The sequence below is a fragment of the Acinonyx jubatus genome, chromosome D1 (genome assembly GCF_027475565.1).
Source record: "Acinonyx jubatus isolate Ajub_Pintada_27869175 chromosome D1, VMU_Ajub_asm_v1.0, whole genome shotgun sequence".
Classification (NCBI taxonomy): domain Eukaryota; kingdom Metazoa; phylum Chordata; class Mammalia; order Carnivora; family Felidae; genus Acinonyx; species Acinonyx jubatus.
The window spans coordinates 12,984,852-13,007,658 of NC_069390.1; the positions used below are offsets into that span (position 1 = coordinate 12,984,852).

At 54.9% G+C, this 22,807-nt stretch overlaps 2 protein-coding genes across 4 annotated transcripts in view; one reads left to right on the forward strand and one right to left on the reverse strand.

The window, feature by feature from the left end:
- Nucleotides 1-12,922, reverse strand: part of P2RX3 (purinergic receptor P2X 3) — a 27,769-nt gene extending 14,847 nt beyond the window's left edge. For both annotated transcript variants that reach the window (XM_027045569.2, XM_027045571.2), the window contains exons 1-8: nucleotides 10,898-12,922; nucleotides 3,742-3,877; nucleotides 3,222-3,293; nucleotides 2,922-2,985; nucleotides 2,149-2,242; nucleotides 1,767-1,844; nucleotides 897-1,038; nucleotides 296-432 (exon numbers count right to left, since the gene is read on the reverse strand). In XM_027045569.2, coding sequence (XP_026901370.1) covers nucleotides 296-432; nucleotides 897-1,038; nucleotides 1,767-1,844; nucleotides 2,149-2,242; nucleotides 2,922-2,985; nucleotides 3,222-3,293; nucleotides 3,742-3,877; nucleotides 10,898-11,016 — 842 coding nt within the window. In that variant the 5' untranslated portion in view covers nucleotides 11,017-12,922. The remainder of the gene's footprint in view (nucleotides 1-295; nucleotides 433-896; nucleotides 1,039-1,766; nucleotides 1,845-2,148; nucleotides 2,243-2,921; nucleotides 2,986-3,221; nucleotides 3,294-3,741; nucleotides 3,878-10,897) is intronic.
- Nucleotides 12,893-22,535, forward strand: SSRP1 (structure specific recognition protein 1). Of its 2 annotated transcripts, none has more exons than XM_015077439.3 (17): nucleotides 12,893-13,053; nucleotides 13,544-13,679; nucleotides 14,591-14,776; nucleotides 15,304-15,409; nucleotides 15,939-16,129; nucleotides 16,234-16,464; nucleotides 16,592-16,695; nucleotides 16,798-16,926; nucleotides 17,170-17,391; nucleotides 18,091-18,163; nucleotides 18,572-18,710; nucleotides 18,878-18,923; nucleotides 20,094-20,223; nucleotides 20,650-20,820; nucleotides 20,999-21,087; nucleotides 21,619-21,805; nucleotides 22,033-22,535. In XM_015077439.3, the coding sequence occupies exons 2-17, from the start codon at nucleotides 13,626-13,628 to the stop codon at nucleotides 22,102-22,104; spliced, it is 2,130 nt and encodes a 709-aa protein (XP_014932925.1). In that variant the 5' UTR covers nucleotides 12,893-13,053; nucleotides 13,544-13,625; the 3' UTR covers nucleotides 22,105-22,535. The 2 variants fall into 2 exon arrangements, with proteins under 2 accessions (XP_014932925.1, XP_053059130.1); XM_053203155.1 differs by lacking the exon at nucleotides 12,893-13,053 and adding an exon at nucleotides 13,190-13,418.
- Nucleotides 22,536-22,807: the final 272 nt, after the last annotated feature.

Sequence of the window (22,807 nt, forward strand, 5' to 3'; positions counted from 1 at the left end):
GCCCGGGCGTTCCTGAGGCACACTCCAGCTTCAGAGCCCGAGCTCAGAAGGGCTCAGAATCACAGACCACACCCTCTGGGAGGCCTTGGTCGTGCGGTCTCACTGCTGACCTGGCCGCGCCATCGCCGGGTGGCAGCACTTAGAAAGCCTTCTCTGATGTCGAGCTGAAGCCCGGGGGGGGGGGGGGGGGGGACCACGTGACCCCCTTTCTTCTCCACACGCGTTGCTGCTGGGGGTGGAACTCTAGAACGGCCCCTGCCTCCTCCTCCTGATGTCCCAGGAGCCCCGGGATTACCTGAAGTTGTAGCCTGGGGAGACGCTGCTCTTCTCGGAAACGCTGTCGAGCCTGGTGAAGGAGTATTTGGGGATGCACTGGTCCCAGGCCCTGTCGAGGTCACACACCCAGCCGATCTTAATGCCGAGGACTCCGCCCTGTGGAAGGGGGCCAGGTGTGAGGAGGCAGGGCTGTCTCCATGGCCTGGGGACAGGGGGTCATGACAGACAGACACGTGATTCTTCCCATTCTCCAGGTGGAGGGAAAGTGGTTCGGCCCGTGCTGCTTCGTAAACAAAGTGCTGCACTCAGGGGTGAGGAGCTTTGAGCCCATAAATCCCGTTTTTGTCTTCCGTCCCTTTGGCAGCAGGAAGGATCCACGCGGGCTTTTTCAGAGCTCCAACGTGGAGTGTGAAGGCGAGGATGGCAGACTGAGGCTTGTTAGGAAGGGTGAGGGAGGCAAGGCCCCCTGGGACAGGGGTGGGAGACCCCGTTGAGGCACGAAGCCAGTTGCAGACCTGGCATGCCTCCACCAGGTGGCGCTGCCCGGCCACGGCCCCGGGTTCCCCGGACCTCCACCCTCCGCCTGCCAAAGGGCCCCGGGTCCTCCTCTAGGCGCTCACCGTGCTGGCCAGTTTGGCAAAATCCTGCCCTGCGAACTTGACCACGTCCCCCACCCGCAAGATGGGGCAGAAGGGGGCCTTGTCAGGGTGGAAACGGCACGTCTTCATGTCGGCGGCTGTGAGGTTGGGAAGGAGGTTTCCCCTGGGAAAGATGAGAAGCAAGGGCCAGGGTTCACACGAAGATGGGCATACACAGCCTCCTCAGAGACCCTCCGGGCCCAGGCAGGGGGGACGGGGACCTGACATCTTGGACACTCGCAGGCTCCGTCACCTCTGTTCCTGGATCCTCCCTGCAACTCCGACGCCCCTCTCTCTGCATCAGAGTTGAGTGTGCCCATGTCTAACATCCCCCAGCACCCAGGCTGGGGCTCCCAGGGGCCAGGAGTCACGCCTGATTTCTCTCGGCACCTCCGTGGTAACTGGCACCGTGCTGCACACGCCCGATGCCCGCCGAGCACCGGCCGAGTGAAGGAGTCAACCAACTCCTAACTAGCTAGCGGGAAGGGACACACCCACTTGGGCTTGATGTGGGAGGAAGGAGGTGGGAACGGGCCCCTCAGGCCCCTAAGGTTGGTGGGATCTGGGTTCCAGGCCCAGGCTGACCTTGTCCCTCACATGCCTGGAGCAGAACTCCCATCTGGGTTCTGAGCCCCGAGGAGGGAGGCTGGCACAGAGACTGGCCCCAGAGCCCTCCCTGCTACTTGGTGGTCAAAACCAGCTGGGAGATTGGGAACAGGAGCCCCAGGGAGATGGGGAGACACCATGGGGAGAACCACGCGCAATGGGCTTCTCCACCCCTCTGAAAATGAGCTGGGGGTGGGGTGGGGGGGGTGCACTGCTTCCTGCTTTAGGGAGGGAGTTGGGACTCACTTCTCAAAGTTGAAGAGGGGGAAACGGATGCTGTTCTTGATGAAAATAGTGAAGTTCTCGGCTTCCATCATGACAGGCCTGTGGGTGAGAACAAGGAGGCCTTAGCTTCTTGGGAAGAGACAGGGGAAACAAGGTGCTTTCGCCCAGGGACCACTTTTACTGCTGGACGTTTCCCACCCGGCACCTGGTCTTGGCCTCTCTGGGGCCAAGGGCCAGAGGGAGAGGAGGGTGGCAGGTGAGGCAGGGGGAAGGTGCCATCCTGAGACCACTTCCCGGCCCTGGACTGAACACGACTGGGGGTGCCCATGACACCCTCTGCAGGCGCAGGGGTGCAGACAGAGCTCCCCACATTGGCAACGGAGAGCTGGGGTGGGGTCCTCACATTTCCACCGTGTCCACCTCGGTGGGGCACCAGCCCTGGATCTCACAGGTCCGGAGCACAGAGCTGTAGTTCACGCAGCGGCCGGTGAGGATCCCTGTAACGGGAGCCACGAGTGCTGGGGGTCTTTGCCACTCCCTCACCCCCACCCCACCTTTCATCAGGGGACCCCCGCCCCCACACTCAGGGACCCCACAGGTGGAGGGGAGACACAGGGAGGGCAAGGAAGGTGGACCAATGGCACAGGAGCCCTGCCGAGCTCTCTCCCTCCTCTCCTCCTGAGCCCTAGACCAAGCCAGAGGGAGATGAGTCTCCTTGCTCCCCGGTCACGGTGTGCTCTTCCTTGCCTCTGAGGCTTTGCTGCAGTTGTTCCTTCTGTCTAGAATGTTCTTCTCAAAACCCTTCTATGCTGCCAACTCCTTCCCATCCTTCAGGGCCCATCTAAAATGTCACCGCCTCTAGGAAGCCATGTGGGGCCACCTACCTGGAGCCAATCTCTCTCCCTTCCCCAGTTCCTCCTTGATGGCACTTGCCCCCTCATGGCACACCTCTCTGTCACCACCATCCCCGGGCTGTGGACTCCTCTGGGGGCAGCCCCCACTGGCTCTGGCTCACGTGAGCATCTATAAATGCTGGCAGAATTCCAAGAAACAGGCCAATTCCCATGCTCTCTCCTAGGGTGGACTCTCCCCCATGGGGGATGTGCTGCCCTCCAGGGTCCCACTAACACTCTGGGGTTGTGGGAGGGGGGCGGCAAGGGGAAGGGATGCACTCACCCCCACTCGGGAAGCGCTCAGGCCCACACTGGCTGTCTGATACACAGTGGTACTTCTCCTCGCTCTGTGGGGAGACAGGGCTGCAGGTGGGTGTAGGACCCTGTGCTGGGCCTGGATGAGCCTCTCGGCTCCCAATGCTTCCCCATAACTGGGGGCCTTTGGAGGTGGAGGTCCCAGGACACAGCTCCAAGGCCGGAATTTGGACCTCTGCTCACACCCATGCCCCTCCCCGCCACTGCTCCCCACCCGCAAAGTTTTCTTCCTTGACCTGCTTCATCCAACCTCTCTTCCTCCCCTCACCTCTGGGCAGAATCCTTGCATCTGGTTTTCAGTAACTATCATCTTGGTGATGATGACAAAGACAGAGGTACCCTTGGTAGGAGAAGGGAGAGAAAAAAAAAAAGGCACCAATGACAATCCAGGAGCTGGGTATCACTGTTATCCCCACTCTACAGATGAGGAAACCCATACTTGGGGTAAGAGATTCGGCCAAGGTCACAGGGCTAATAGAGGGCAGAGGTGGGTCCAAGTCAGGTCTAACCATCCACCCGTCCTCTCTTGCCTCCCTCTGCGTGTTGTGCTGATCACAGGATGAGTGTGGCAGGCCCTGAGGGGGACCCTGCTTCCCTGATGCCTAGTGCTGCACTCTGGAGGGCAGGCCCAAGCACCCCACCCCACCCCTTCATCCTCCAGCTGCAGGGGAAGGGCTTCTCTGATCACCGATGCCACAAACCCTGGTTGGGGGATCCCGTCGGCACTCTCCCTACCTTGCCCCAGCATCTGGGCATCCACATAGCGCCCTGGGGGTAGGGGACTGTACCTGGGGTGGGGTCACATAATCAGACACGTCCATGACTCTGTTGGCATAGCGTCCAAAGCCCTTGACCTTGGTTACGACGGAGGACTCAATGGCTGTGTCCCGCACCTGGTAAGCCTTCTCGTGTAAGAACACCCACCTGGGCAGAAGAGCAGGGATAGAGAGCAAGAGAAGAGGGTCTAGGCCCATCAGACAGAGGCCAGGAGAGGCTTCCTTCCCCAACATTAGACGGCACAGGGTCTGGCCCTGTGGCAGGGGGAAGGCCTGTGCTGGAGGGGAGAGACCTCGCCCTGTGTTGGCTTAGAGTTTTTCCATCTTTCCTGTTTACTGCTTCAGGACCACTTTTAGACTTTTTCCCCTCCCCTGCACCCCCATCGTGAAATTTTAATACTACAGATATCAGCTTATGTACAGTATGTATATTTGTATTTTATACATAAAAATCTCAAGGATAGGTTTTCACCCCCTTGGGGGCAGCATCGCCCCCTTGAGGGCGACATCGTCCCTTTGCCAACGCATCGTCATTCCCGCTGACTCAGAGGCCACCTCTTTGGCAGGCGACTGGAAAGAGGAGGGGCAGGATCCCCTGCCCTGAGCATCCTACACCTCTGACCCTGAGCACCCCAGGCTTTGCTCGTGGGTGAGCCTAAGTGCCGGCACATAGTAGGTGTGCGGTAAACAAGTCAGTGAAGGCATCTGGGAGCTGGACACTTGGTAGAGTCTCCACCTGTGCAAGCGCCAGATGCGGCTAGAGGAGGAGGGGAGGAGCAGCTCACTACCCGGCAGGTAGAAGGAGTTGGGTTAGCAGGGCGGCCGCTGACCTCATTCCTTGGACTGTGCTGCCACCCAGTGGAAGTTTACCTGTACTGCCTTCTTCTTGCCGCTTCAAGCCATTAACTTGGGCCAGGATCAGGGCGGGCTCCCACTCTTCCACCTCCGCCTCTCTCCCCGGACTCCCGGACCCTCGCAGCCTTCCCCAGCAGCAAGAAGGGCCTGCAGGCCACTCTTCCCTCTGCACTCCTGCGAGAGCCCTCAAGGCGCGAGCCACTCTTGGCCTCAATAGCACACTCCCAGTCTGTAGCCAGTCCTGTTAGCTCCGGACAGCACACGGGGAGGCAGATGCCGTCACTGTCCCCATTATACAGATGAGGAAGGGTCATCACACGCATTTGGAAAATGCTTCACACTCCTAGTTTTGGAGAAACACTGGTGACATCTTGTGGAATCCAGGAATGCACTTTGGGAATTGCTGGATTAGGGTCACTTTCTGCATGCTAACCGAGGACAGCACAAGGTTGGGGTGGCCCATCAGATGAGGATGAACAGAAGGAAGGAACTGGAGGCTGTGTGTTGTGGAAAGCACAAAGCTGGGGAAGGGTCAGGCTGGGAAGCTGACCTGAGGACTTTATAAGCAGGGAGTTAGGATTTCAGGCCCGGGAGTTTTCCAACCCCAGAAGGTTGTCTAAGAATGGGCTGCTATGGGAGGTGGTGAGCTCCACGTGCCTGGGAAGACTCAAGGAGATGTTTTCAGTTGAGAGGGGGTATTGGACTGGATGACCTCTGGAGTCCCCATAGCGGGGAAGAGCTCCGGGGTCATGCTGGGGGTCGCAGTCACTTGTAGGATGGACACCTACCCGTCCTGTTTATGTGAACACGGGCTGACGTTTGCAAGAGACTCTTTGTGCAGTTTTCAGTGAGGGGCCTGGGAGTTACCCCATAATGGGCCTTCCCTCATGGGTCTGAATTCCAAATGCTCTCCTGAGTGGGACAGAGGGGGTGGGGTCACAGCCAGCACTGGCGGGTGGCCCCCAACCTGTCACCTGTTTTATTGTTGCCGCCTTATAGCAGGCAACATCCTGATTAATGCAGCCTTAGGAGTTGTTCATATGCTTGTACAGGGCTCGAACACCCTGCCTGTATGGACATCCGTGGTGTTGTATGCTTTACTTTCTTTTTCTTTTTTCTTTTCTTTTTTTTTTTTTGCAAGGGGAGGGGTTTCATCAAGGTCTCGTAAGGAAATCTCACACACAAATCTCATCCACCACCTGACGTCCAAATGAGTATTATCAGCTCACGGCTGGGGCCCTGCCCAGTGGAAGGAGTGAGGCCAAGGGCCCAGGTCTCCTTGCTCCCAGCTGAGCTCACCACTGCCCCAAGTAGAAGCCACAGTCACAATACGCCGTCTGGAACCTCAGTGTGCCTGGCCACGGAATGGCCACATCTGAGTGGTGATCTAATGACAAGGTTTCCTAAGACCCCTTGCCCTGTCCATAAAGCCCAGGAACATCTGCTGATGAGAAGCGGGGTTCAGATCATCACCTAACCAACGCAGCCCGCTGAGTGCTCCGTGCGGTAAGGGTTCCCTGAGTCCTTACCACAACCCAGAGAGACATTTTTGTCAGTACTATTATTTTTTTATGCTTGTTTATTTTCGGGGGAGAGAACGAGTCGGGGAGGGGCTGAGAGAGAAGGGGACAGAGGATCAGAAGCGGGCTCCGCGCTGACAGCAGAGAGCCCGTTATGGGGCTCGAACTCATGAACCATCAGATCACGACCTGGGCCGTAGTCAGAAGCCCAACCGACTGAGCCACCCAGGCGGCCCTTAGGTCACACATTAAGGAACCAGAGGCACAGAGGTGTACTGACTTGCCAAGCTGAGAGGTGGGCTCCAACCTGAACAGACTGCTCGGAACCCCCCCACACCTCACACCCTGCACGGCTGGTCTTGGGGCTGCTGGCTCCCGGTCACCGGGGCAACAACTCTAGGCTTGGCAAAGTCGCAGGAGGAAGGGCCCCTAGGGCTTGGAAGAGTAATTAACCAATCTCTTTCCTCCTCCTTCTCCTCTAAAGCTCCTTCTTGTGCCCAGTGGGTAGGAGACTCCACATCAGAATTCTCTCTCTGAGTTAAATAATAAGTGGGAGAATTTCAGTGTCCCCTTGGGGCCCAAGGACATCATCAGGGCAGCTCAAAATAAGGGGATGCTTCATTTCCAGAACAGAGGGACTGAGTCTGTCTCCAGAGGCCAGGGCTGAGGAGATAGGGCAGGACTGGGCCTTCGATTCTTGGCATTTACTCTGCTACTCTGACTTATTTTTTTCTTGTGTTCCTGGTTTATTATTTATAGAGCGGAAAGCGGGTGTCAGCTCCTTGGCAGGTGGGATGTGTGGGATGGAGGCCAGAGCAGCATCCCAGCCCCTTCTGTCCACCCCCAAGGAGTCAGGGAGGAGGCTGGGGAGTGGGCGTGGAGGGTATGTGTGTCTGGAGGAGAGGGGTCTCTAAGGAATGTGTGAGCCGGGGGGAAGGGGAAGGTGTGCTGGGGAGTCCATGAAATGATCATAGCTGCCATCTATCACTGACTCTCCCATTTCAGGCAAAGCACTTGACATAGCAGCTCGCCTCGCCATACCTCCCTGGGGCGGACATTCCTAAACCCATTTTCCAGATATGAGGCCTGAGACTTAGAGACATAAGGTGACCCGTCCAAGCCCCACTCATAGTTGTGTCAGAGCGAGGCTTCTAACCAGAGGCTCTTCCTTCCATGGCCTCCCCTTCATGGGGTGTGGAGAGGGGAGAAGGAGACCAGAGTGAAAACCACTCCTCTCTCTGCACCTGTAACGTGGGAGGTTCCAGAAGGTCTTCCCACCATACTTGCCACCTAGTGTCTCACGGGGTGCCTAGGGTGCCTCCAGGGGGGAGGATGGGGTGGTGGGCCAAGAAGGTGGAATTTCAGGCCCTTCTCTCTAAATGAGAGCAGCTTCCCTTTTAACTGCTGTATGTATTGAGCTTCTTTATAAGATTCAAAATGAGGCTGGATATTATGAACCAAATGGGGCAGCTGTGCAAATAGTGAGTCTACGGATTGGGCCGCGCAGGGGGAGAGAGGGATGGGGAGAGCAGGGCTGTGAGGGGTCCGAGACACCATCAGCCACCGCAGGTCCTTCTGATGATGAAGCACCAAAGGGCGGGGGGTGCCCCTCTGTCAGTTTGCAGGAAGGCACTTCCTTCAAGGAGGTCCTGCAAACCAGCCATGGAACCACTCAGTCCCCAGGGATCTCCTATTTCCTCCTCAGCTCCCCAGAGGATCCCAAAGAGAGACTGGCTCTTAGGAAGTCCCACCCCACAGAGGAGACAGGGGATTGCCACCGGGGCCCAGGAAGGCCACATGAGAAACACCAGGAAAGTCTTGGCCTCTCTGTGCACCTGGCTGGGTAAAGGAAACCAGGGATGAAGTGGTGTGAACCCCAGACAAGCAGCTGAGGTTGGAGCAGGGGTGAGAGCATACGTGCAGACGATGAGCTGGTGTGTTACTGCAAATGCATAAGAGGAATGGCTGGCTCATGTTACACGTGTCCTAGTAAGGTTGTGCATCTGGTCTACCTCGCAGGGATGATATGGCAGAGATTCAAGTGTTAGTTACATGTTCCTATCACAGCATTAAAAATCCTTCCAAATTCTACTGTGTCCAAGCCATCCTCCTCTCTCTCCCTATGACTGCACCACCCTTAACGGATTATCCTGTGTCCATTCCTACCCACTCCAATCCCTTGGCATATGAGCCAGAATGATCTTCCCAATTCAGATCTCATTTGTCCGTCTCCTCTCTCTCTCCCCCTCTCCTTCCCTCCCTCCCTCCCTCCCTCCGTCTCTGTCTCTCTGTCTCTGTCTCTCTCTCTGTCTCTCTCTCTCTCTCTCACACACACACACACACACACACACACACACACACACACACACACACTTCCCATCCATTGTCCTTCTGTACGAATGAAAGCTCTGAGGGTGTCTGAGGTCTGGCTGGGTCTGTGATCCCACCCCTATCTCACGCCACACTCACCTTTGCTCCTTCTGCTCCAGCCATAGAGACCTTCTTTTCTTCTCCGCATTTGCCAGGCCCTTTCCCTTTGCAGAGCTGGGTTTCTCTGCCTTGAATCCTCTTCCTTCCCTTTCCCCCACCCTGGGTTGTTCTTACTTGTCCTTCAGATCTTGCCTTGGGCACCACACCTCCAGAAAACCTTGTCTTAGCTCCCCAACCAGGTCAAATACCTCCATGCTGGCAGCTCTCTTAGCACCGTGTGCGTCTTCTTCAAATCATGGGCCTTGGTTGAAATTTTACATTTGTTCTTGGAGATAGTTTGATTAATGCCCATCTCTTGCACTGTAAGCTCCATGAGGGTGAGGGCCCTGTCTGCTTTTGCCCACCTTTCTGTCCTTGGTGCACAATGCCTGGCATGAAGAAATGCTCAGTAAATTTCTGCTAAATTAATGACAATGGATCATGAAGTCCTAATGGTGCATGGGCTCACATGCACAGAGATGGGGCTCAGGCCAGGGGGCTGGGCTGCAGACTGCACGGATGTAACTGGAAAGAGCTGCTCCATGGGGAGCTGTCAGGCTGGGAGATGGATGGGGCTGGATATCAAGACGCGGAAGAGCCTCTCCTGCTTGTTCCTGCAGGCTGAGCTCCAGCACTGAGGATCAGAGCATTAGATCGTATCACAATGAGGAAGAGACAGGGGCAGGGGGAGAGCAGAGCAGACTGGCCCAGGAGGCGCTGTCTACCCTCCATCAACCTTCTGCCAGAGCCAACAGAGCCAGGAATGTGCTGAGGCAGCTTTGGGATCCACCTGGACCACCATACCGTCTCGTCTCGGCTATAAACAGTCACAGCATCGTATATACATGTGAACATGGAACAGTTAAGAACCAACTTCCAGCCAGACTCTGGAGATGCCGACATGGAACATTGGCAAACATTGTATCTCACAAAACCTCCCAGTTGCAAGTAAACTTCAACACTGCTTATCCTACCCTTTCTCTCATATCCCGGAGAGGAGCACTGGATGCATAGCCTGGTCCAAACAGGCACATAAGTGAAGCCTACTGGCTCCCACAAAGCACGCAAAGCAAAAAAAAAATCCCTTAAGCCACGTCTGCCTGCTTTTCCGAGCACACGCTCACACCCTGCTCTGACCTTTCAGGCAAGGAGGCCCACGCATGCACAGCTCCAGCTCACACATGCACCGGACGTCCCCTTTCACTTGCTTGAATTCACTCATGACAGGTGTCACTAGCTAGCTGTCTCTCACACGCAGAGTCATTGTCTCAAGGAACAGCATTGTCTCAAGGAACACCATGAGACTAGAGACCGGCACACCAGGAAAGAAAACTTGAGAGGTTTCTGCCTGTCATTTCTGGTGCCCCATCGGTGCGCGCAAATGACCACAAGAAAGACAGAACCTGTGTTTTCTCCCCAGCCATTGTCTGTTTCATGGCCCTTTGTGTATATATGTGTGTGCGTGTGTGTGTGTGGGGGGGGGGGAGTGCATGCCTTTAAAGGTGGGCACTGGGAGGGGGTCTTCTGACCACTGGCTCTTAAGCAGCCCCCAGGACGGGTTATATGGTACAAAGTCAGGTAGCAGTAGAGAACATTCGCTTTCTGACAAAGGGGAGTGTTTCTGGATTCATGAGGAGGGCCCCTGTATCATGTTCAAATGGCCACCTTTCCCCTGAGCAACTCTTCCCTTGAGTGTTATTTGTGCCTGTGTCTCTCCTCCTCGCCAAAGAGCAGACCCCCTGCTTTGTCCTACCCTCTAGGAGGAAGGGCTTCTCCCCTTGCCCCATTTTTTCACCATCTCCCCAAAGCCAGGAAGGGAATCCCTCATTCCAAAGTGGTTCAGTTCCCTCCTTCCCACCCCACCATCAACCGGATCAAACCAGCACTGTCTCCCCTATTTCAGTGCCTTCCCTTCCCCTTTCCTGTGCTCCCTCGTCTTTTTAGGACCCCCAAAGCACTGGTTGAGGAGAACGGGAAGATGTGTGTGGGGGGGGTCTCTTCTCTGGTGGGGGCGGGATAGAAGGGAGAAGCGAGATGGTCACCTGGGACTTCTCCAGGTGGAGGGCGTGGTACGAGGGCAAGAACTCACTCCTTGGGGTGTGTGCCTAGAAACCACCCTCTGATTCCCGAGGATTTACTGGGGAAAAGAACTCATCTGGGGACCAGATCCCTGATGGGAGTAGCCGAGTCCAGTCTGTGGGACACGGCTCCTTAGAAGAGACTGCTTCCTCCAACAGAGAAGCCCAGGCCGCTGGACAGCAACAACACCGAGGGGACACCAGGCAGCCCTCCCCTGCCAGGACCCGGAGGCCCACAGGACTCACCCCACGAAGTAGGAGATGATCAAAAGCTGGACTGCTCGGTTGATGACCCCAATGGTCCAGCTTTTCACAACCACTGACTTGGTGGTCTCGTAGGTGAAGAAATCTGACACGCAGTTCATGCTGAGAGAGCACTCAGGGGCCACTGAGAAGGGACCCAATGGTGGCCTCAGGAGGGAGAGGTCCTCAGGACAGGGAGACAGAGATCAAAGCCTGGAGGGGACAGCTTGGAGGGGCTTGAGGAACGGGTGGGGAGCCTGTTCCTTTAAGTCAGGCAACCCTAGCTCAGTGCCCAGGCTCTCTCTGCTCTTGATACTCTGGGCTGCCAAGAGTCCAAGGCCAGGGAGGGGGGACCCCCTTTTAGTTCGTCTCCACCCCACTCCCCTGTGATGTCACGGCAGGGGTGGGGTCTCCAGTCCCAGGCTCCTGATTGCCTGGGATGCAGCTGGCTAGGGCCCTCTGGGACTCGTGTTTTATCTGCACCGTCTACCCTTTCTGTTCCGTTCTCTTATGCCGCATCTTTATTCCAGCTCACCAGCTGCTTCATGCTCTTCTTAAAGCCCCTTGAAACGTCCCATCCCCCAGGCATCCAGCAGCCTTTCCTGGGCTGAGTGCCCCCTTCATTTGTGAGTGTCCTCCTAAGGTCGCTCGGTTTTGCAGCCATCTACTCCTTTCTTGAGTTGCCTCCAATAGCATGGGTCAGTGGGGAAGGGTCTCTTGAATATTCCTCTTGACCTTCTGGGAGGAGTGAGTAAAGAGTTACATGGTTCACGTTCCTAACTCAAGCTGGCAGTGGCCCACAGTCTATCTGCAGCCTGACCTTATCACCTTGGGGTGTTTTGTTTTGCATTGTTTTACTGTGAGTTTACTTGTCTGAACCTTTTGTTTCATATTATGCTCCTGGAAGGCTGGGGCTGTTTCTATCTTGCTTCCTAGTCTCCTCAAATCCTAGAACTGAGTTGGAGCTCAATATATATTTACTGAATGTACGTCGCTAGATAGTGCTGGAATGGCCTTTACTCAGAGGTTAAAGTCATGAATTCAGGGAGCAACAGTGCATTCTGTCTTTTATCTCAGGATTGAGTTAGCAAGCTGGCATAACTGAGTCAGATTAGCGGGGAAGTCTTGAATTTAAATATTGTGTCCTAACGTCTTCGTGCAGGACACATATTACCAATCATTCCGGATGTAGAGTCACCGTGATTAAGAGAGAAGGGAAGTGGACGGGGGTAAGGAGATTTGGGACCCTGGGCAAATCCTCTTTGGGCCTCAGTTTTCCCATCTGCAAAGGCAAGTCATAGTGGTCAAACTCAAACATCTCTGCCAGGAGGCCAGGCCTCCTCTGATTTTACCAGATGTGCCCTACGACTATATTGGTTGGGGGAGGGGGGGGGGGACGCGGCTTCCGAGATCCCACGCTGCTGGGGTTTCGAATCAGCGCCGCCTCTCAGGGTAATCTAACACTGAGCACTTGAACTTGATACTGCCACGTGCCAGTCTCTTCCAGGCGACCCCTATACTGCAGTCTGGGGTGTGAAATTTTTGGGCGCCGTGAACTCCTTTCAGAGCATCCAGTCCCCGACGTCAGGGGAGAGCGGTACAAGTCACCGTGACACCGACACCCAGGAGCCAACCAGGAGCCGGGCGGGTCACCTCTCTCCGCAACTCGAAATATTTTTCTTCTTGTACCCAGAGACTCCTTTCTACTCCACAGAAACTGCTCCTGTGCAAGACAGAGGGACAGACAGGCATACGCAATCTGTGGCAAGTCTAACAAGATAAAACTACGCAATTTCCCTCTAGAACTTAGTCCTCCACTGGAGAGATGTAATTTTTAAAGAAAGAGCCCCGAGCGCTCCCATCTTTTTGTCAGGTTCGCGCCGCGCTGCTTCCTCGCGGATCCCCTTCTCTCAGGTCCTCCAGGGCGGCCGACGCTCTATACGACACCCTCGTAGGCGGGCCGGACTCACGTCTCTCTAGCCAGCTCGTCCTCTCTATGGTCAGTGCACGGCTTCCGGTGGCGGGACGCGGGGCCGCGCACGCGGGAAAAGCTTCCCCAGCGTCCCCCCCAAGTCCCCCTTGTCCCCGTCCCCCCTCCCGCGTCCCCCAGCGCGCCCACCGCCCGCACCTGGGCCGTAGCGAGGCTGCATCTTGAGAAGGTGGGTGGTCTCCGGCCCCGTGTCCCCGGAGGGCGCGGGCCCCGCTCCCCCGCGGGACGCTCAAGATGGACCGTTCCGCGTTCGAATCCACGGGCAGCGGGCGAATCCATTTTAGGGGGAGGGGGAACCGTGGGTCCCGGGCCGTGGCGCGGTGGGAGCGCTGGGAGAGAAACCTTGCGCTCGGAGCTGGGTCCGGGCGCGGGCCAAGTGCAAGCTCCGGGCAGGATCCGGGTTCTGCTACTCGTTGCCATGGCTCCCGGCGGAGCGCCCGGAGCGGGTTGTGGCCCGGGTGTGAGCGCTCCTCCAGGCCGGGTTCTCCAGCCCCTGCGGGGCCTGACTCCTTGAGAAGTCTGCAGGGCCTGCCTGTAGGTTCCCAGGCAGAGGAGATCCTGAGACATCCCAGGCTCAGCCAGGGGTTGCCACCTGGCTCCGTCCATGGGTCGAGTGAGGTGTCGTCTTTGATGTTTCTCCGTCTCCCTCTTGAATTCAGATTCCCAGCCTGCTGAGAATCTGCACACTCAGTCGGGAGTTGGGGCCCAGCTCCCAGTGGAGGCCACCAGGGGCACATCAGTATGGCGGAAACACTGGAGTTCAACGACATCTATCAGGAGGTGAAAGGCTCCATGGTAAGAAGAGCTTGGGTTTTTAGTACAGGCCAACACAGGGAAGGCAGTAGACTTTTTGTCCATTTGCAAGAGCTTGCTTTGCTGACGTTGCTACTTTGGAAAAGGAGTCCGAATATAACGTAGTCGGTGTTTTGCCAACTGAAAGCAGTGTGTATAGATCTTCCTCGACTTACCTTATGTCCCTCCAAACCCACTGTAAAGTGAAGATCCCCTTTAAGTCAAAAATACACTTAATACGTGTAACCTGATGAACATCCTAAGTTAGTCTAACCTACCTTACGCAGGGTTTCAGAATGTTTACATGGGCGTACAGCTGTGCAGAATCCTCAGACACAGAGCCTACCTTATAATAAAGTTTGAACACCCCACGTGGTTTATTGCATACTGTCGTGAAAGTGAAACAATGGGTAGAGCGCGTGTGTTGGTTGTGGACGCTGGTGATCGTGGGGGCTGACTGGGAAGCCATGCCTCGCTGCCACTGCCCCGCATCATGAGAGAGTGTACCACATGCTGCTCGCTTGGGAGAAGACACAAATTCAAAATTCAGATAACGGTTTCTGTTGGACGTGTATCATTTTCACACCGCCATCAAGTTGAAAAATTGTTAAGCGGAGCCATTGTAATCCAAAGACCGACTGTATAGGAATCCCAGGATCTGAGCTTGAGAGGGACCGCTTGTCCTGCTCAGTCCCGAGCGCTGAAACCGAGGACTTGCAAGGGTTTTGGATGCCGGCATTTGGTGTTAGCATCCAGATTTCCTGGTTATTTGTCTCTTCTTTCTGACTCTCGCCCCTGCAGCTATTGGGCCCACATCTGTATCTGGCCAGCCCAGGATAGGTGTTGGGTGGGACTGTCTGAGCCCGGTACACCTGTGCGTTGTACCCTTCCATTTGGGCCTGTTTTTCCAACAGAATGATGGTCGGCTGAGGTTGAGCCGCCAGGGTATCATCTTCAAGAATAGTAAGACGGGCAAAGTGGACAACATCCAGGCTGGGGAGTTGACAGAAGGCATCTGGCGCCGTGTCGCCCTGGGCCACGGACTGAAACTGCTTACAAAGAACGGCCATGTCTACAAGTATGACGGCTTCCGAGAATCGGTGAGATGTTCTGTGGCCATAAACCCTTTTTACTATGCCATCTTGTTTGTTTTTGATCTAGAAAGAGTTGGGGCTCCTTTGAGCAGGGCCTTTGAGGCCGTTAAGCAGTGTTCAGCTTTGGGCGTCTTGTGCTTTGACTCCAGAAGCTTTTCTATCGTTATAGATTTTTGGTGGTTTCTGCTCATTGCCTTTATCCAGATTCAGAGTCTTAGTGCTTTAGTTTGAGTTTTCTTTTTCCGTTTTGAACTGCTCGAGTCAAAGGTCTTACTCCGTTTTTTCTCTCTCGTTAAAGCAGTGCTTCTATAGAGTCAGAGAGCACTGTGAGGCCTATAACCAGAAATGTTATTCATATACTTTCCTCCTCCCCTGGTCTGAGGGTCTGGTCCTCAGCAACAACTTCTTTCAACAGCCTGGGTTTCTGATAGAAAGGATACTGAAGCAGTTTCTCACAGATAATCCCAGCATGCTTAAGTTTGTGTTAAGGCCACCGGGGTTTACAGGGATTGCTCTCTCCCCTCTACCCACAGGAGTTTGAGAAACTCTCAGATTTCTTCAAAACTCACTATCGTCTTGAGCTTATGGAGAAGGACCTCTGTGTGAAGGGCTGGAACTGGGGAACGGTGAAGTTTGGTGGTGAGTCCTGGGAAGACTAAGGTTTGGAGGAGAAGGTCCGATGAAGGATGTCAGCCTTTACCTTGTTTTGCTCCTTTCTGCTACTATTTCTGGTTTCTTGTCAGTTTATAATTAATCGTACACTCAACAAAAATTTTTTTAATGTTTGTTTATTTTGAGAGAGAGGCGAAGAGCGCGCGAGCAGGGGAGGGGCAGAGACAGAGGCAGAGAGAGAAAGAATCCCCATCAGGCTCCGTGCTGCCAGCACAGAGCCCGACTCAGGGCTCGAACTCACGAACCGTGAGATCATGACCTGAGCCAAATTCAAGAGCTGGACGTTTAACCGACCGAGCCACCCAGGTGCCCCTATAGTTCATCATATATTTATTAAGGACGAAGGGGGTATGAGGCAGTGTGCCTCGTCTTGGGGGGACAGTGTGAACAGAACAGCCCCAGGCCCTACCCTCAGGAGGTCAGCAGTCTGGTGGGAAGGCTGTTTGTGCACACCTTGAGGGAAGGAGCTTGTGGTCGATAAGCCCTTCCCCCTCAGGGCAGCTGCTTTCCTTTGACATCGGTGACCAGCCGGTCTTTGAGATCCCCCTGAGCAACGTGTCCCAGTGTACCACAGGCAAGAATGAGGTGACACTAGAATTCCACCAGAACGACGACGCAGAGGTCTCTCTCATGGAGGTGCGCTTCTATGTGCCTCCCACCCAGGAGGATGGCGTGGACCCTGTTGAGGTGAGGCCTCCCCTCTTTGCCGTGGGAGCATATGGCGCTGAGCAGGCCCTGGCCTGCCTGGGAGCAGGTCGCCGCTGCCTGACTACCAGCGTGCACTTCTGCAGGCCTTTGCCCAGAACGTGCTGTCCAAGGCGGATGTGATCCAGGCCACTGGAGACGCCATCTGCATCTTCCGGGAGCTGCAGTGTCTGACTCCCCGAGGCCGTTATGACATTCGGATCTACCCCACCTTTCTGCACCTGCACGGCAAGACCTTCGACTACAAGATCCCCTATACCACCGTGCTGCGTCTCTTTCTGCTGCCCCACAAGGACCAGCGCCAGATGTTCTTTGTGGTAAGCAGAAGCCCGTGGGGGTGGATCAGCCTGGTTTGTGCCCGAGTCTTTAGGAGATGGATCTTGCCGGTGTTCGGTTCGTCAGCAGTTCTCGGGGTGCTAAACCTTGTCGGCTCTTCCTTGCCAGATCAGCCTAGATCCCCCCATCAAGCAGGGCCAAACCCGTTACCACTTCCTGATCCTCCTCTTCTCCAAGGATGAGGACATCTCCTTGACTCTCAACATGAACGAGTGAGTGTGTCCCTGAACTCTTGTCCCCCGCTGTCCTGGCAGGAGACCGGCGTGCTGTTAGAAGGCAGCAGTGCTTGTGACCTCGCATTCCTCTGTTTGCAGGGAAGAGGTGGAGAAGCGCTTTGAGGGGCGGCTCACTAAGAACATGTCAGGATCCCTGTACGAGATGGTCAGCCGGGTCATGAAAGCCCTGGTCAACCGCAAGATTACAGTCCCAGGCAACTTCCAAGGGTGAGAGTGCCGGTCTGGGCTCTGGCCCGCCTAGGGGGCACCGTGCTGGGAACCTAATCTCTCGGAGGTCCGGTTGGGTCTGACCATGATGGGTGTCAGCTGTCTCCTTAGGGGTCAGCCTAGTGAGGTTTCCTCACGCGAGGGCCTGAGGACACTCATGCCACTGCTGAGAGAGGTGCCTTTGGCTCTGTGCCACCTGCTGCTGAGGTAGGCACTGACTGGGCTCCCCACATCCTCCGCCAGGCACTCAGGGGCCCAGTGCATCACCTGTTCCTACAAGGCGAGCTCGGGACTGCTGTACCCCCTGGAGCGGGGCTTCATCTACGTCCACAAGCCCCCCGTGCACATCCGCTTCGATGAGATCTCCTTTGTCAACTTCGCCCGCGGCACCACCACCACTCGCTCCTTTGACTTTGAAATTGAGACCAAGCAGGGCACCCAGTACACCTTCAGTAGCATTGAGAGGTGAGGGCTTCCGCCAGTCACTTCCTAGGCATTCTGGGCCTGTGACTCTTCCCCAACTTTTCGAGCCTTGAGCAGAATTTTTCTTTTGCGTCCCTGGGATTTGGTCCTTCTTGGAGGAAAGCCTATCACTTTCTGTACTTAGATTGTTTCCCATATTAGGTGTCTGGTACTAGCCCTTCTTCTCCACTCCCCCTAGGATGGAAATGCTATCTCTCCCTTTCCCGGAATGAGCTTTGTGCCCGGGAAGAGAGTAGCTAATGTTTATTGAGTGCTCACTGTGGGCTGAGCGTCTTACAAACATCTTCAGGCTGAGCCTTCATAACAACCTGTGAAGTACGAAATTCAGACTAGTACAAAGATGAGAACGTCCCTTTCCCTGATGTTCTACCCCTGCCCTGGGCATATCTGGTGCCTAGGTACACACCCTTCCCCATCCTTTCTTTCCCAGATGCTTGACACTGCAGGTTCCTTTGAAGACTAGTGTCTGACTCTCCCTCACCGCTGCCCCCAGGGGTCTGTGGGCTGTTAGGTTGGGCAGCGTGCTCGCCAGCTGCAGGCCCCACAGTCCGCCCTGGCTGACGGGTGTCGGACCAGCTCCAGGCCCCACGGTCTGCCCTGACCGACGGGTGTCGGACCAGCACACGATGCACCCCTGCGTCAGCCCCTCCATCTAGTAACATGGTGTCTCTCCCCACACAGGGAGGAGTATGGGAAACTGTTTGATTTTGTCAACGCAAAAAAACTCAACATCAAGAACCGAGGATTAAAAGAGGTATCTGTGTGTGTGGAAAGGATGACCCTCTTCTCCTGTCGGGGGTGGGCAGGGATGGATTCTCCTGGCTTTTTCTTCACTCTCTCTTTTCTTCTTACCCTTATAGAAAAAAGAGGTGCGTGTGACCCTTCCCCCCTCCTGGTGCAGGTTTCCTCAGCATGACCTTAGAGCAGCCTCTGCAGCCCCTCAGGAGCCCCCAGCGGGGCCGGGAGTGGGAGGGGCTGGGACTAACCCAGTTGGCAGGAAGTCCTCGGGCATCGGCCCTGCATGTTGGCTGTGTGTGGACAGTCCGGCCCCAGGGTCTTCTGGGAGCTGGTCTTACTCACAGGCATGGGGGTGTGCTTTTGAGTGTACAGGGCTTCTGCACCAGGGTGAGCCGGCCCTCACTCGCCTCTCTTCTCTGGCTAGGGCATGAACCCAAGCTACGACGAGTATGCCGACTCTGATGAGGACCAGCATGATGCCTACTTGGAGCGGATGAAGGAGGAGGGCAAGATCCGGGAAGAGAATGCCAATGACAGCAGCGATGACTCAGGAGAAGAAACCGGTGGGCTAGCCTTGGCGGTGCTGGGGCTGGGGGTACCAGTGGGCTAGCCTCGGCGGTGCTGGGGCTGGGGGCGGTCAGACTCTTGCCTGGGGCCAGAGCTGGGTGTCTGGGTAGGGGCTGGGGTCTCCGTATGGGGTGATGCTGATGCATCCCGTGTTCTTCTTCAGATGAGTCATTCAACCCAGGTGAAGAGGAGGAAGACGTAGCAGAGGAGTGAGTTTTGGTTCCATTCACGGGGGTGAGGTGGAGGCCTGTAAGCTTGAGGGACCAGAAGATATCTGGACATTTCTCGTGTCCCAGCATTAGCTACTGACCCAGGGTGGGAACGTGACCTCCAATGAGGTAACACCCGGAAATGCTTTCAAAATCGTCCAGGGCTTTGCAAGTGCAAGGCACGTCGGAAAGCCAAAAAAGCAGTGGGGAGAAAATGGCACTAAGAGCCAGTGCTTGCCCACTCACTAGCTGGGAGTGTTGGGGTCGGTTGCTGAATCTGTGTATTTTATTTTATTTCTTAAAATGTTTTATTTATTTTTGAGAGAGAGGGCATGAGCAGGGGAGGGGCAGAGAGAGAGGGAGACACAGAATCTGAAGCAGGCTCCAGGCTCTGAGCTGTCAGCACAGAGCCCAACACCGGGCTTGAACTCATGAACTGTGAGATCATGACCCAAGCTGAAGTTGGCAGCTTAACCAACTGAGCCACCCAGGTGCTCCTCCCTGTGTATTTTAAAGAACCTGATTATATGGGTATGGATGGACTTGGACTGAAGTTAGTTTTCCTGTTTCTTTTCTTTTTCTTTTAAAGTAATCTTTACACCCAGTGTGGGGCTTGAACTCACAACCCTGAAATCAAGAATCGTATGCTCTCCCGACTGAGCCCCGACTGAGCCCACTGGGCGGCCCTAGATTTTATTTTGTTATATTTACTTACAAAAAATTTTCCCTTTTCTATAATGATTGTCCCTTCATCACAAAAGACACTAGGGTGGATTAAGACAAGTAGCTCAAAGGAGGTAGTGAAGAGGCCCTGGGGCATGTTCCGGGCAAGATGAGACCCAAGTGTCTGTCCCCAAGAGTATGGGGGTGGAGGAGGTCGTGGGTTAGGCCTTGACCAAAGAGAGCAGCTGAAGCCTTTGTCACTTTGTGTCTCACTGGTTGACTGATGCCATGCTGGGTGTGAAGAGGCAGGGCCGGTGTGGGGAGGGGACCCAAAGCCACCTCAGTGGAGAGGAGGAAGCAGGGTGGAGACCAATGGTGGAGGCTGTCCTGTGGTCCCGCCTCCCCTTTTCTGGGCAGGGAGCTTTAGACTCATTTCCCTCTTGCCCTGAGGCTGTGGGGTGCTGTCCTCACTCCTGGGTCCAAACCCCCCCCCCCCCCCCCCGGCAGGTTTGACAGCAACGCCTCTGCCAGCTCCTCCAGTAATGAGGGTGACAGTGACCGGGACGAGAAGAAACGGAAGCAGCTTAAAAAGGCCAAGATGGCCAAGGACCGCAAGAGCCGCAAGAAGCCTGTGGAGGTACACGCTCAGGTTGGGAGGGTGTTGGGGAAGCCGTTCCCTTTGCCTTCTGTCCACCACCAGTGGGGCCTGTCAGGTGGGCCCGGGGCTGCTTTTTGTGGCCAATGAATATGGCCTTGAGGAGTATCTTCTTGGAAAGTTTCCTCTCTGGCCTTTGAGATAATTAGCTTCTGGGAGATCTGAATTAGGAGACTGGCTTCTTCTGTCCCAGCAGCCCCAGGCAAGGGGCCCCTGGTGAGCTAGGCACTGGGTACTGGGGGTAGGAAAACAGGGTTCCTGTCATTGGGAGCCCTTAGTTTAGCTCTATGCCTATTTAGTCCTTCTCCCTGTTTTTCCTCCAAGTAGGTGTTGTCAGTAATTTCTTTCGGAGAACATGGGGGTGTCTGTGAGAAATAGATGGTTGAAGGCATTTGGGTTCTTATGCAGGTGAAGAAGGGCAAAGACCCCAATGCCCCCAAGAGGCCAATGTCTGCCTACATGCTGTGGCTGAACGCCAGCCGAGAGAAGATCAAGTCAGACCATCCCGGCATCAGTATCACAGATCTTTCCAAGAAGGCAGGCGAGATCTGGAAGGGAATGTCCAAAGAGAAGAAAGAGGTGAGCGGTAGCAGAGATAGAGGGGGCAGGGATGGGCCTTTGGTGAAACTTTTCTGTATAGATTTTGCCTGTGTCAGGGAAGAGGCCTCATTCTTATCTCTTTTTTTTTTTTTTCGTGTGTGTGTATGTGTGTGTGTGTGTGTGTGTGTGTGTGTGTGTGTGTTTGCGTGAGAGACAGGAGTGGGATCGCAAGGCTGAGGATGCCAGGAGGGAATATGAAAAAGCCATGAAAGAATATGAAGGGGGCCGGGGTGAGTCTTCTAAGAGGTGAGTGTTGGGAACAAAATGGCCCAGTGATTGCTTTTTCGACATCTATTTTTGCAGGTCTAGGTTGAGAATCAGGGTGCTGAAGATAATATGTATGCTCTGACCGCAATAGGGCAGTGCTCCTCAAGTCTGGGTAGGCAATTACCCAAGTATGGGCAGTTTGCTAGGGAATTGCTGAAGTCACAGGATAAAGGGGGCCCTTTTCATGAGGGTCAGTTTTATTCAAAGTTGTGGGGGAATTAACAAAAAATTACGATGGAACATCATTCACATGAACTTTTAAAGACAAAGCAAGAGATACCGGATAAGTCTGTGAGTGCAACTGCTTCAGGCTCCGGCCTGTGATTTTTCTGGTTATTTGCTTAGGATGCCCTCCCTTGGGGCTCTTGGGGCTGACCTGGCTGGCTGTTCGTGTTCATAGTGAGATAGCAGTGCGGCCGTGAGTGAGAAAAGTTCTGTTAAAAGTTAGGGTGGATTGGCTTTGGTGGGTGAGCCTGAAGGCCCAGACCCTTCTCCCTCTTGCTGTTATAGGGACAAGTCAAAGAAGAAGAAGAAAGTAAAGGTGAAGGTGGAAAAGAAATCAACGCCCTCGAGGGGTTCATCATCCAAGTCGTCGTCAAGGCAGCTGAGTGAGAGCTTTAAGAGCAAAGAGTTTGTGTCCAGTGATGAGAGCTCTTCTGGAGAGAACAAGAGCAAAAAGAAGAGAAGGCGGAGCGAGGTGAGGCAGGAGTTTGGGATGAGGGGCCCCTGAGGGGTGGTTGGCTGTGGTAGGTCTGTGAGAGTAATGGGGGGGGGGAAGGGAGTGCAGATTGGAGATCTGAAGGCCAGTGCTGCAGCTCAGGGAGAGGGAGTAGGGAATTAGGGGTCCTTCCATCACTGAAAAGTGGCTCCCTGGGAGGGCAACCAGGACTCAACCTTTCTCCTTAAGAGACCTTTGATTTTCAGGACTCTGAAGAGGAGGAGCTGGCCAGTACTCCCCCCAGCTCAGAAGACTCAGCATCAGGATCTGATGAGTAGAGCAGGGGGAAATTCTCTCTTCTGGAGGTTGCCCTGTCACACCTGCAGTCTCTCCACCCGTGTTTTGGTACCAGTTTCTCCTATGAAATGTAGTCCTTGGATTTTGTGCCATCTGGACAAGCTCTTCTGGTGGGATGTGCGCTTCAGCTGGGGCAGCAGGGGAGGCGTTTTCCCTCTACTGCTTTCCGAGGATGGCTCTTTATAATTTGGGGAGAGATTGGGTGGGGGGCAGGGCAGTGCAGGGTGAAACACTTGGCCTGCTCTCCCGACCTTAGGGATGTAGCCGCTGCTTCTCCTGTTCAAGTTGCTGCAGCAGGGGTCATGTGCGATCAGGCCTGTAGCTCCTAACTGGGGTCTATTTCTACTTTTATTTTGTATTTCTGGTCTGTGAAAATTCAACATTTAATAAAGGGAACTGACTTTGGAAACCATGTCCTTATGCCTCCTCTCTAGCCCTGTTGTATTGTCCCCATTGTTTTTGGTGGTGTTTACCATGCTGTTGTGACTGGGCAGGGCTCTGCTGGCCAGCCGGGAAGCAAGTCTCCAGGTACATCCTGTTCTGTTCCCGGTTGGACAAGCATTGGTTTTCACTCTCTTCTGCCGGGATGGGCCACCTGAGAGTCTAGAAATGAGAGCTGATCTGATTAGGAAGTCACTTTCACAGTTCACTCCATTAGCCAAGCTGAGGGGAGGCAGCTTCTGG